Source organism: Ornithorhynchus anatinus, chromosome 1, assembly GCF_004115215.2.
Source record: "Ornithorhynchus anatinus isolate Pmale09 chromosome 1, mOrnAna1.pri.v4, whole genome shotgun sequence".
Taxonomy (NCBI): domain Eukaryota; kingdom Metazoa; phylum Chordata; class Mammalia; order Monotremata; family Ornithorhynchidae; genus Ornithorhynchus; species Ornithorhynchus anatinus.
Genome location: NC_041728.1, coordinates 170,511,468 through 170,524,305, shown reverse-complemented (window position 1 = coordinate 170,524,305; position 12,838 = coordinate 170,511,468). Strand labels below are relative to the sequence as shown.

The 12,838-nt window shown below is 43.4% G+C and overlaps 1 protein-coding gene across 23 annotated transcripts in view; it reads right to left on the bottom strand.

The window, feature by feature from the left end:
* Positions 1-12,838, bottom strand: part of CLASP1 (cytoplasmic linker associated protein 1) — a 316,975-nt gene that overhangs the window by 196,984 nt on the left and 107,153 nt on the right. The window contains exon 1 of one of the 23 annotated variants that reach the window (XM_029071301.2): positions 9,646-10,020. The exons of the other annotated variants lie outside the window; for them this stretch is intronic. Coding sequence (XP_028927134.1) covers positions 9,646-9,661 — 16 coding nt within the window. The 5' untranslated portion in view covers positions 9,662-10,020. Of the gene's footprint in view, positions 1-9,645; positions 10,021-12,838 lie in introns of those variants that run through there. 23 annotated transcript variants of the gene reach the window in all.

The window sequence follows — 12,838 nt, the reverse complement described above, 5'->3', positions numbered from 1 at the left end:
GCTCGCTGAAGATACTGAGAACCGTGATATAGTGTATCTAGAGTCAGGAACACTTGGATTTCCCTGAAGGTACTTTCGGTTCCATCATTTGCTCAATCAATCAATCGTACTTATCGAGTGCGTACTGTGTGCGGAGCACTGTACTAAGAGCTAGGGAGAGGACAATATAACAGAGATAACAGAGATGCTAGATATGCTCCCTGGCCACAAGAAGCTTACAGTCTAAAGGACTTCTATGCAGGTAAAGAAAGAGGCATCAGCAAGGAATTTATAATGTTCATTTATTCATTCAATCGCGTTTATTGAGAGCTTACTGTGTGCAAAGCACTACTAAGTGCTTAATGTAATGTATTTATTTATATTAAAGTCTGTCTCTCCCCTCAAGACTTAAAGCTCATTGCGGGCAGGGAATGTCTCTCCTTACTGTCGTACTGTACTCTCCTAAGCGCTTAGTACAGTGCTTTGCACACAGTAAGTGCTCAATAAATACGACTGAATGAATGAATGAAAGAAGGAATGGAAAGTGAATTGGTGCTTTGTTCTTTATTTGACACTTCTGCTGCCCCATCCCCAAGGATGTTTCCAAGAAGGTCGCTGCGCATACCTCCCCAAGGCCGACTGACAAAAGTGTTCCTGTTTTCCGCTTTCTCTCTGAGGTCATGCTGCATTACTCATCTAAACCCATCGAGAATTACTCAGGCTGTCCGGCCATTCACGAGAAAAAACGGGGAGAAGAAAGAGAAGGTGGAGCAAGGGAAGGGAGAGAAAAGAATGTTTCAAAATCCTAAAAGTTCCACGAGGGTGCCTCTGATAGAGCTCTAAGGTATGATTCATTCTGTCAAAAACAAAAAAATACAAAGGAGTCTATTATATCACTGTTGCTGTCTTTCTTTGCACAAAACAGTGCCTATTTACTATATTTTGTGACTTTTGCTTTTAGTTACACCAACATATCCAAGGACAGCTAAGATGATGGATAAAATCTGAATTGAAAATAACACACAGAATTAGTTAAGTACCACTGTCCCTTTTGCTCTTTGGAATTCATAAAGCCCTTTCCATTCCCCGAACCATGATCCCATTCAATCGAATGGCATTCATTGAGCACTCACGGTGTGCAGAGAAGTATACTAAGAATCTGGGAAAGTACAATACAACTGAGTTGGTAGACACGTTCCTTGCCGACAAGAAGTTTACAGTCTAAAGAGGGAAGGCAGACATTAAAATAAATTATGGCTATGTACATAAGTGCTATGGGGTTGGGGTGAAAACCAAGTGACTAAAGGGTCCAGATCCAAATGCATAAGCAATGCAGAAGAGAGAGGAAGTAGGGGAAATTAGGGCTTAGTTGGGGAAGGCCTCTTGGAGGAGGTGTGATGGTAAGAAAATGAGGAGTTCTGGAAGATGTTGAGTTTGCAATGTCAGTGGAACATCCAAGTTGAGATGTCCTGAAGGCAGATGGAGATGAGAGACTGCGGAGAAGGGTAGATGTGCAAATCAGCGATGTAGAGATGATGATGATTTTGGTATATATGAAGTGCTTATTATGGGCCAAGCACTTTTCTAAGCACTGGGGTAGATACAAGGTAATCAGGTTGTCCCACCTGGGGCTCACAGTCTTAATCCCCATTTCACAGATGAGGGAACTGAGGCCCAGAGAAGCAAAGTGACTTGCCCAAGGTCACCCAGCAGACAAGTGGCAGAGCGGGGATTAGAACCCACATCCCCTGACTCCCAAGCCCTTGCTCTTGCCACTAAACCACGTGATGGGAGTTGAGAAGCTGTGGGAGCAAATGAATACTCCAAGGGAGTGGGTGTAGATGGAAAATGGAAGGGGACTAAGAACTGAGCCTTGAGGGATTCTTACAGCTAGAGGTAGAGGAGGAGCCTGTGAAAGAGTCTAAGAAGAAGCAGCCAGAGAGATAGGAGGTAAACCAAGGGAGGGCAGTGTCAGTGAAGAAGCCAAGGTTAGATAATCTTTCAAGGAGAAAGGAGCGGTCCAAAGTGTTGAAGGCAGCTAAGAGATCGAGGAGTATTAGGATGGAGAAGAGACCATTGGCTTTGGCAAGAAGGAAGTCACTGGTGATGTTTCACAGGGCGGTTTCCACAGAGAGAATGGGGCAGAAGCCGGTTTGGTAAATCGGAGGAGAGGAAGTGGAGGTGGTGGGTGTGGATAACTCGCTCAAGGAGTTTGGAAAGGACTGGTAGGAAGGAGATGGGGTGATAACTGGAGGGAGCCATACTGTGAAAGGCAGTGAGATAAATGAGGTCAAAATACAGCGAGTATGTTAGCATTAGAGAAGCGAAGCAGCCACACTGGTTTAGAGCAGAACATCAGTGAGGTACGGTAGGAAGGGATGAGTTTAGCACTCTCGTTGGGGGAAAAAAAGACATAAGCAAGCAAAATGGCACAATTTAAATGAGTAAATTTATTTCCCACTTACTTTGAACCATTTTGCTTGAATACTCCCATTCAGTAATACATTATTATCATCATTATTATTGTGCTTATTAAGCACTTACTGTGTGCCAACACCTTATATTAATTGCTAGGGTAAAAACAAGATAATTAAATCAATCACAATCCTTGTCCCATTTGGGGCTCACACTTTCTGAATTCTAAAGATAAATGATTGGATTTACTTAATGCTATTTTGGAACATTTCCCCAAAATAAATAACCACAAACAATTAGCTGGACACTTTTTGAAACGATGATGTTCCGAAGGAAAATGAGGGGAGGTTGATCGACATTACTCCTCCTTTCAAGAAGATGGAAGAGCCAAGGATTAACCAAAGGGAGGAATGCTCCAACCAAATGATAACATCAATCAAAGCAGAGCTAACTGTGTTCCGTTCAACGAACTAGGTGATTGGGAGAGAATAATACGGAAGAGTTGGTAGACACGTTCCTCGCTCACACAATCAATTCTCATATATTCACTCCCAGGAAAGAAAGTGCCTTTTCAAGTAAGAAAAGAGGCTTAATTCTCATGGTAGAACTGGCCGTGAAACCAGAGGCAGGGATTCTAAAGGCCAAGATCCCAAAGACCACCTCACTCCAATGCTGATATGCACCAATAACCTATCTCCCTCCCAAGCCTATTGCTACTAAACTGAACTCAATCTATGTTCATTTCCAGAACATGCCACACACAGCTCCAAGAGGAAATGGAAAGACCCTTGTGTTTACCTAGGTTTTCCTTTCACACATTCTGGGGCAAATTTTTACCTCATTGCTTGAAAAAGGCATTGAATTGGAAACCTTAGAGACCAGAGCTTCTACATTACATGAAGATGATCCAGAAACAAAAGTGTAATCTTTACTCCTTTCTCCACAAAGCTATAACCTTGAACAGAAAACGTGCAAACGCACACACACACACACACACACACACACACACACCCCTCCACCTCCCTCCCCCAACCCTCCCCACCCTCCCCCCCATTCCTTGTACTTTACTCTTATACTTTCCAAGAGCTTAGTAAAGTGCTCTACACACAGTAAGCGCTCAATAAATACAAGTGAATAAAAGAATGAATGAACTCTAGGGGAAATCCTCCATTTTCTGGCCGGGATTTTCAGTAAAATGGTTTTTGCTTTTAGATTTCAGGAAGAAATCAGGGAATTCATTAGTCCCTGTGTCTTCAGTTATGCTTGCGGATCGGTGACTGAAAAACTGAAACAGAATTTATGACCGACAAGAGCAAAAGAAAATAAAAATCATTCCAACACATGCGACAGGCTTTAAACAACTCTGCAATTAACAGCAATCAGGAATGCTTTTGCATGGGTCAAAGGGAGGGGAGAACATTCAGAATGCTCATTTTGCTGACAAACCTGCCCTGAAAGGACATTATTTGTAATAAATGTCAGTGCCACAAGCTCAAAAATGTCAGCACTTCACCTGGCTCTCTTGTACAAAATGTCGTTTTAATTATCACCACACCAATCCTGACCCTAATTCTTTCTGACAACCACTAGCAGAAGAGCTGCAAAGGCATGAAAACAAGTCAGCAGGAAACTGCAGGGGCAAATTGTGAGACACTTTCCACCCCTCTATAAACGGAATCATCGCTGCCCCTCTGACACCTTAAAAGGAGGGATGATTTATCTTTTGCACCCCCACTTTGTCTATGAATTGGAACCTTTCACCCCAAACACCAGTGAACAAAACGGCTTGTGCGCCCAGAGACAAAGCCTATCCCTTTCTAACACTCAAACAATAGCTGGGTTGCTATTTCAAGAGGCCTTTAAGCATGTTGTCTCTGACAGGATCTAGTAATTACACATCATCACCTTTCTCCCCAGGGCGCAAAGCCCTTTACAGATCATATACATTCATTCATTCATTCATTCAATCGTATTTATTGAGCACTTACTGTGTGCACAGCACTGTACTAAGCGCTTGGACCGTACAATTCGGCAACATATAGAGACAATCCCCGACCAACAACGGGCTCACAGTCTAAAAGGGGGAGACAGACAGCAAAACAAAGCATAGCATCATCCCCCACTCTTTGGGTGGGAAAACTGAGGAACTGCAATAAAGGACTGGTCTAAGGTGTCACGGTGAAGTAGTTGGTGTTCAGATGTTGACTCCACCAAGTCTGTGAGCTCAGGAAGTGAACTGACTTGCTGTTCAGTCTTCAAAATTATAAAATTATGGGCTGGAAGAGACTGTGAGTCTAATCTATCTCATCCAGGCCTCAACAGCACAGTGCTATTTATCCCAGCCTCGTGGATAAGGCATGGGCATGGGGGTCAGTAGGTCATGGGTTCGAATCCTGACTCCGCCACTTGTCCGCTGTGTGACCTTGGACAAGTCACTCACTTCTCTGGGCCTCAGCTACCTCATCCAGACCATGTCCAACCCAATTAGCTTGTATCCACCCCACCACTTGGTACAGTGCCTGGAATAAAATAAATGCTTAACAAATAATATTATTATTATTATTACATACACTTATACTCTACTATTTCCCCTATCTGTAATTTATTGTGTTGTCTCTGTCCCCCATTGACTATAAACTCCTTGTGAGCAGGGATTATGTCAACCAATTCCATAGTATTGTACTTCCCAAGTGCTTAGTACAGTGCTCTGCACACAATATGTGCCCAATAAATATTACTGATTAACTGATTAATTCACTGATTCAATCGTATTTATTGAGCACTTACTGTGTACAGAGCACTGTAGTAAACGCTTGGAAAGCACAATTTGGCAACAAATAGAGACAATCGCTACCCAACAACAGGCTCACAGTCTAGAAGGGGGGAGACAGACAACAAAATAAAGCAAAACAAGTAGACAGGCATCAATAGCATATACAGGTGTCACAGCACCTGGATAACCTGTTAATTTGCTAAATTTGCAAAGGCAACGCGGGGCATCATCATGCTAAATTTATCACAACCAAAAATCCCAAATCTCCTCCTCATCACCAGCAGCAGCAGCAGCAATCGTCAGCTGTGGTATTTCTTGAGTGTTTACTGTGTGCAGACCACTGTACTATAGAGTTTGGGAGAACACAGTGTGACAGAGTTGATGGACACGTTCCCCGCCCACAAAGATCTTACAGTCTAGAGGGGCAGACAGATATTAAAATTCATAATTTATAGATACGTACACTGTACTCTCTCAAGAGCTTAGCGCACTGCTTCACACCCTGTACGGGCTCGATCTGATGTGCAGACACAACAAACATGACATGTCTAAAACAGAACTCCTCAACTTCCCATCCAAACCCCATCGTGCCCACAACTTTCCCAAAACCATACGCAACACCACTACCTTCCCCGCCTCACAAGCCCATGACCTTGGCATTATCCTCGACTCATTTCTCTCATTCGCGACCCACGTATTTGGTCGGCGGCCAAATCCTCTCTGTTCAACCTTCCCAACATCTCTAGAATCTGCTCCTTCCTCTCCATCCAAACTGCTACTCCACTGATCGGCGCTCTTATCCCAGTTCACCTTACTACTGCATCGGCCTCTTCGCTGACCTCCCTGCCTCTCGTCTCTCCCCTCTCCAAACCCTACTTCACTCGGGCTGCCCAGATCACTGGGAAGCGTGGCTTAGTGGAAAGAGCCTGGGCTTGGGAGTCAGAGGCTGTGGGTTCTAATCCTGACTCTGCCACAAATCAGTTGTGTGACTTGGGGCAAGTCACTTCACTTCTCTGTGCCTCAGTTCCCTCATCTGTAAAATGAGGATTAAGACTGAGAACCCCATGTGGGACATAGTAAGCACTTAAGAAATACCATTATTATTATTATTATTTTATTTAAAAAACAACAGCACACAGTCCATGTCTTCCTTCTCCTCAAAAACCTCTAATGGTTGCCCATTCATCTCCGCATCAAATAGAAACTCCTTTCCAAAGTTGGGGGAGTAAACAGCAAGGATTTATACTTTTCTGGATTTTAGTGAATGTTCTTAATTCTGTATTTACATCCTGGGGACCTGCTGCAAAAGGATGCAATTTAATAAATCAGGATATTCAAAATAATCGTCGTATTGACACTGAAAGGTCCCCTCCTGCTGCCAGTGGTTTCTGCATCGGATATCTGCTGCAAGTGAAAAGCTCCAATGGTTCATTTCGACTCCACAGTGTAACTGCTTTTCCTTTATGCTTCTGTATTCCCAGCTGACAGCAACCATGACCACCTTTGGGTATTTTCGGGCAACTGATAATGATCTGACAAGGGAACAAGTTTGCATGGTTTGAACCCCAGATGGAGCATTCTGAGGTCCAATCCCAATTTCCCAGCAAGACTCCTCCTCCTCCTCCACAGGCTAGCTCTCGGTGCCTCGGTTTCCCGAGCTTTACCAAGAGACAAGACTGCTTGTTGATGATTTTAAAAGAAGCACCATCAAACCTCAGAGCTGGCAGCTGTACAAGAGCCACATGGCATCAGGAATTATTCAACCCCAATGTTCGGGTATCGACTTCTAGGACAAGCTTGACGTGAAGATGTGAAGCGGCATGGCCTAGTGGAAAGAGCACGGGTCTGGGAGTCAGTGGTTGTGGGTTCTAATCCCGGATCTGCCACGTCTGCTGTGTGACCCTGGGCAAGTCATTTAACTTCGTTGTGTCTCAGTTACCTCATCTGTAAAATGGAGATCAAGATTGTGAGCCCCAGGAGGGACATGGACTGTGTCCTGGCACATAGTAAGCGCTTAAGAAATACCACAATTATTATTATTATTATTGTTATAAGGATAGAATGAAATGGAATACCATCCTTGGGCCAATCAATCAATCATATCTGTCGAGCACTTACTGTCAGTCAGCCAATCGTATTTACTGAGCACTTCCTATGTGCAGAGCACTGTACTAAGCGCTTGGGAGAGCACACTATAACAGTATAACTCACAGAGCACTGCACTGCTCCCACTTGAAAGAGTACAGTATAACAGAAATGGCAGACACGTTCCTTGCCCACAAAGAGCTTACAATTTAGAGGGAGAAAAACTGGTACTGAATCCCCATTTTACAGAATAGGTAACTGAGGCACAAAGAAGTTAGATGACTTGCCCAAGGTCACCCAACAGACCCTTGGCAGCACCAGGACTAGAACCCAGATCCTCTGACTCCCTGGCCCGTGCTCTTTCCCCTAAGCCATGTTGCTCTTCCTTGGGTAATGACATTCTTGAATTAAGACTGAAAATGAGCAAAACATCAATTTGGCTTAGTCAAGTACATTTAAGGGGACTCTATTCTCCTCTTCTGGACCATAAGCTCCCCTTCTAGACTCTAAGCTCGTTGTGGGCCAGCAATGTGTCTCTTTATCGTTACACTGTACTCTCCCAAGTGCTTAGTACAGTGCTCGGCACACGGTAAGCACTCAATAAATACAACTGAATGACTGAGTGAATATTCCAACAGGGGCAGTTAATCCGAGAAAGGTATGCAGATGAAGTGATCTGGTAACAACCTGCTGATAACGAGACAACTGGGCTGGTAGAGTTACCACCCCGCCACCCCACCGCCCCACCAGCCCGGCGGTGGCCAGAACTTCATCGCCTGTTATTGTAGGCAGTAATCGGGGTAATCGGGGTAATCCTAGTGTCAAGTCAGGAGGGAAGGAGGCCTCCCAGCCCACTCAGGCACCCGACGCAAAGACTGCCAGTAAATGGCTGGGATGAAAGAGAAAGATCGAGACGGGTTTTCTGCCACCCATCAATTAAACCCTCCTTCAGATGCCATCTTTGCTCATCTTTGCTCCTTGAGAAACCAAGCCCCGCCCACTGGTCTAACCCTGTGATGCCACAACCCACCTGACACTCATCTGAAATGCCTCGAGGAGGATTATGATTGGGAGAGAGAATCCTTAACCATTTCTTGATAAAACGGGCCTAGTCCCCACTGTCATGAAACAGCCTTTCCCCCTACCCCTTTCACGCTCTCCACATTTCACTGAACTGAATTCAATCAAGCAATCAAGTGCATTTAAGAATAATAATAATGATGCTGGTATTTATTAAGCGTTTACTATATGCCAAGCACTGTTTTAATTGCTGGGGTAGATACAAGGTAATCAGGTTGTCCTCTGTGGGACTCACAGTCTTAATCCCCATTTTACAGATGAGGGAACTGAGGCACAGAGAAGTGAAGTGACTTGCCCAAGGACACACAGCAGACAAGTGGCGGAGCTGGGATGAGAGCCCATGACCTCTGACCCCCAAGCCTGTGTTCTTTCCACTAAGCCATGCTATTTCTCACATTTATTGAGGGCTTACTGTGGACAGAGCACCATGCTGAACGCTTGAGAGAGTACGATATAATCGATCAGTTATATTTACTGAGCACTTACAGTGTGCACAGCACTGTACTAGGCGTTTAATGTAACAGAGTAGATAAAACAGGTTCCCTGACCGTGATGAATTTGGAACCTAGGGGGTGACAGACAATAATAGAAATAAATGATGGATCTGTACTTAAGTGCTGTGGGGCTGAGGAAGGAGTGAATAAAAGGAGCAAATCCAAGTCCTTAGGTTCAGAGGGGAGATCGATTTTCTACTAATCTTCCCAAGAGGTGTTTCGGAGGACGAAACTATCCCCTCCTGTTTTCTCAGCATTTGTTACTTAAGCCTACACATTTTTTTCCCTCTCACTGGGAACCAACAGCTTAAAATCACCTACATGACAGGGAGAAATATACAGAGCGTTTCTTCCAAGAGCTGTGGTATGAACAAAAGTCTTGTAAACATCTGATACATTTATGTTAATGACCAACTTTCCTTGACTGAGATATATTCCACATCAGTTAACAAATGCACCAGGAATAAAAACCTTTCCTCCACACATAAAATAAACAGAAAGAGGGGGGCAGATCCTATCGTTTCTCCCCAAGTCACCCCCTTTTAGCCTCCCTTTCCTCCTCTCGCCCTGTTTATTTTGATCTCTCCGCAGTATTTTCCCACTACCCTTTTTGCCTAAATGCCAAGTCTGTTTAATTATCACCTGCCCCTGCATGTTTCTGCCTTATCTTCCTAAAAGCAAAGTAACCAAACTATTTTTAGAGGTGTTTATCCCTTCGGGCAAAACCTCCATTGCAGAGAAACGCTGCCGCGCTAAACATCTGGCTATGCCGGATTCACTTTTTCCTCATTTTCCGGAAGGAAAGAGAAAAAGGTTTACCTTTTCCCGTCGTCATGATGCGCAGGAACTCCGGAACCCAAGGCAAAGCCTGGTCTGAACCAAGGCAGCCCTGTGGTTAAGAACAGACCTCGGAACTTAAGCTCCAGTAAAAACTCTCCTCCTGGTGACACTAGCCGACAACTCCCTCCTCCAAAATACGAGCCGGTTCGACAGTCGTCTGAGCAAGCCCCGGGCTTAGCAAATCTTCTTCAGCTCGCTTCATCCCCGAACAGAACATTCCTCCCGGATGGAGTCTGCATTGCTTTCTGCCTCTATCTCTCCCCGTCAACTCCCCCACCAGCCTAACCCAGAAGAACGTCACCCGTATCACAAACCTTAAACGGGAGGATGGGGGAGACTGGCATTTCGAGGCGAGAAAAGTTCGAGTTTGGACTCTTCCAGAACTGGAACGAGATTCATTTCTTCCCTCTCCTATTTTGAAGGGGCTTGTCACCTAGCGGGGAGGACCTGCTGAAATTCTGCAGTGTAGCGGCAGTGAATTGAGGCAGCACGTCTCCCAGGATGTTAAAGCTCAAGGCTGACACTTGGCTACGAAACAAGTTTGCTAAACAAAAATAGAAAAAATAACTTGCCTTAAAATCACACCACCACCACCCCCTGCCTTTTTAAGATCCTTGTTAAACGCTTACGATGATGATGATGACGAGAGTGGTATTTATTAAGGGCGTACTATGTGCCAGCACTGTACCAAGCGTTGGGGTAGATACAGGACAATCAGGTCGGACACAGTCCCCGTCCGACATGGGGATCGCAATCAAAGGGGAAAAGGGGATGGGTATTGGAATCTCCGCTTTACAGATGAGGTAACTGAGGCGCAGAGAAGTGACTTGCCCGAGGTCACGCCTGTCCGCAGACAAGTGGCGGAGCCGTGATTAGAACCCAGGTCTTCGGTCTCCCAAGCCCGCACTCTTTCCAGTAGGCCGTGCTGCTTCTTGAGCTAAACATTTTTCCTTATCTTCCGGCAGGGGTACCCGGATTTTATGGCCATCCGTCATTGGGAACAGTTAGAGCTATTTTACGACTCCATCATTTTAATAAAAGTATGCTACTCAAAAATTGTTTAAATGGTAAAAAAGTATTATTTTTATTGGGAAATATGAGCCAGAATCCTCTGTATTCATTTACTTGAATTACCACTATCACCCATAGAGTTTCTATTGCACTCCCCGGTTTACAGTGTGGATAACAAATACAGACGGCAGTCTTACAATTCTGTCTAGGATTTTCTGTTTCTTATTACATATTTAATCGGCAATGAAGCTAGGAATCCAAACATTTTAATTATTTAGACATGAAAGTACATTTTTGCTTTAGAAATTCAAAAATGTGAGTCTTTTTTGACCAAATTAAATCTAGATTTATTTTCCAGGGCCTCCCTCCATATTGCATCCAATTAAAGATCATCAAGAGATTGTATACAAAGAAGTCGACTGACTAGTCCTGCAATTATGGGCTCTTTCGTGCTGAAAATCCATTTCTCCCACAGGCACCGACACATCTGCATAATTAGGGAAGCAAGTTACACAAATAATTTATTCTCTGAAAGCCAGAAGAGGAAAAAACAGTAATTTTTGCTTCAAGGGTTTTGCTAATTATATAGAAAAAGAAAAATGAAGAAAAAAAAGGAAGCAACATCTAGAAAACAAGATTCATTTGGGTTCCGATTTTCCTGTCGCTCGAGAATGAAAGGCCTCCTGGTAACCTAGCAACAAGCAAGATTTCTACAAGGTTGAAATCCTCTATTATAAACAAGCAATCCACTTCAAATTACTATCCATCCCCCCTTTCACCGTTATCTTACTACACTTAAAAAAAACACCAAAAAGCAATGTGATCAAGAAACCAAATATACCAATTGTACAGTGTGTTACAATAATGTTAAGCAATATACACAAAATTTACAAAATGAAAATTTTTGATGTCCATCTTCCTATATACCTTAACTTTAATCATTTTAGAAAAGTCACCTAGTCTAGGACTAGTTTCAAGGGAAATAACTTTAAGACATTATTCTCTTCCAAACAGTCCAAAAAAAACCCCAAAATGATAAAAACAAATTATCCCAGCTCTGAATCCTTTTTTATTGAGTAATGAAATCTCACTAGTATCTATCCAAAACAATTTTAGAAGTGACTACATAGATTTCAAAATTTGAAAGATACGCAATTGAAATTTGCAATTCAGAAAAGGGACCGTTTTATGGGAAGATTTCTCTCATCTCTATGGACTGCATCTCTCCTTAGCTTCAATGCACACTAGAGAGCAGAAAACCTCCAGTAAAATATCTGCCAAGAAATTCATCGAAGAAAACAGATTCCACTTAGTCCCTTACTTGTAATATCAATTCGATTAAGCGATTAAAATAAACAAAACTGTTCTCAAAAACGATCTAAGAAATAAAGCTTCCCTTTGGTTTGATGGACGACAGCTCCTAATCAATAATATTTTGAAATTTTAATTTAATTTATAATTAAATCTGTTTTCTAAATCCAGGCTGGATGTACCATCAATGGTTACTACGGTCGCCTTTTAGCGAAAAAGAAATGCTCCGTAACACAAGTCCAAACTCTCTAGTACTGTATTATTCCACGAGTCGTGCACACAAGATATTCTGTATAACAGCAAGGGGGTCAGATGTTTGAAAGAGGCTAATCAGAAGATCCCTACAACATGACGAGACACCGATCTTGAAAAATGACATCACTCTGAGATGAAGGTCTAAGGTTTTGGTTCCTTTTATGTCCCATTCTGACAAAAGAGCTTGCACCACAACCCAAAAATCTCCAAACTCCAGAAGACGGAAACTACAGAGTCCCATTTAGACACTAACTGGGGGCTAATGTTAGCTCACATTCCCAACAATCAATCAACCAATCGATATTTATTCAGGGCTTACCGTGTGCAGAGCCCTGTACTGAGTGCTTGGGAGAATATAATGTAACAGAATTGGCATTACAGAATTGAGAAGCAGCAGTGGCTTTGTGGAAAGAGCCCGGGCTTGAGAGTCAGAGGTCTGGGTTCTAATCCCTGCTCAGTTCCCTCATCTGTAAAATGGGGATGACGACTGTGAGCCCCACGAGGGACATCCTGATTACCTTGTATCTACCCCAGTGCTTAGAAAAGTGCTTGGCACATAGTAAGCGCTTAACAAATACCAACATTATTATTAGAA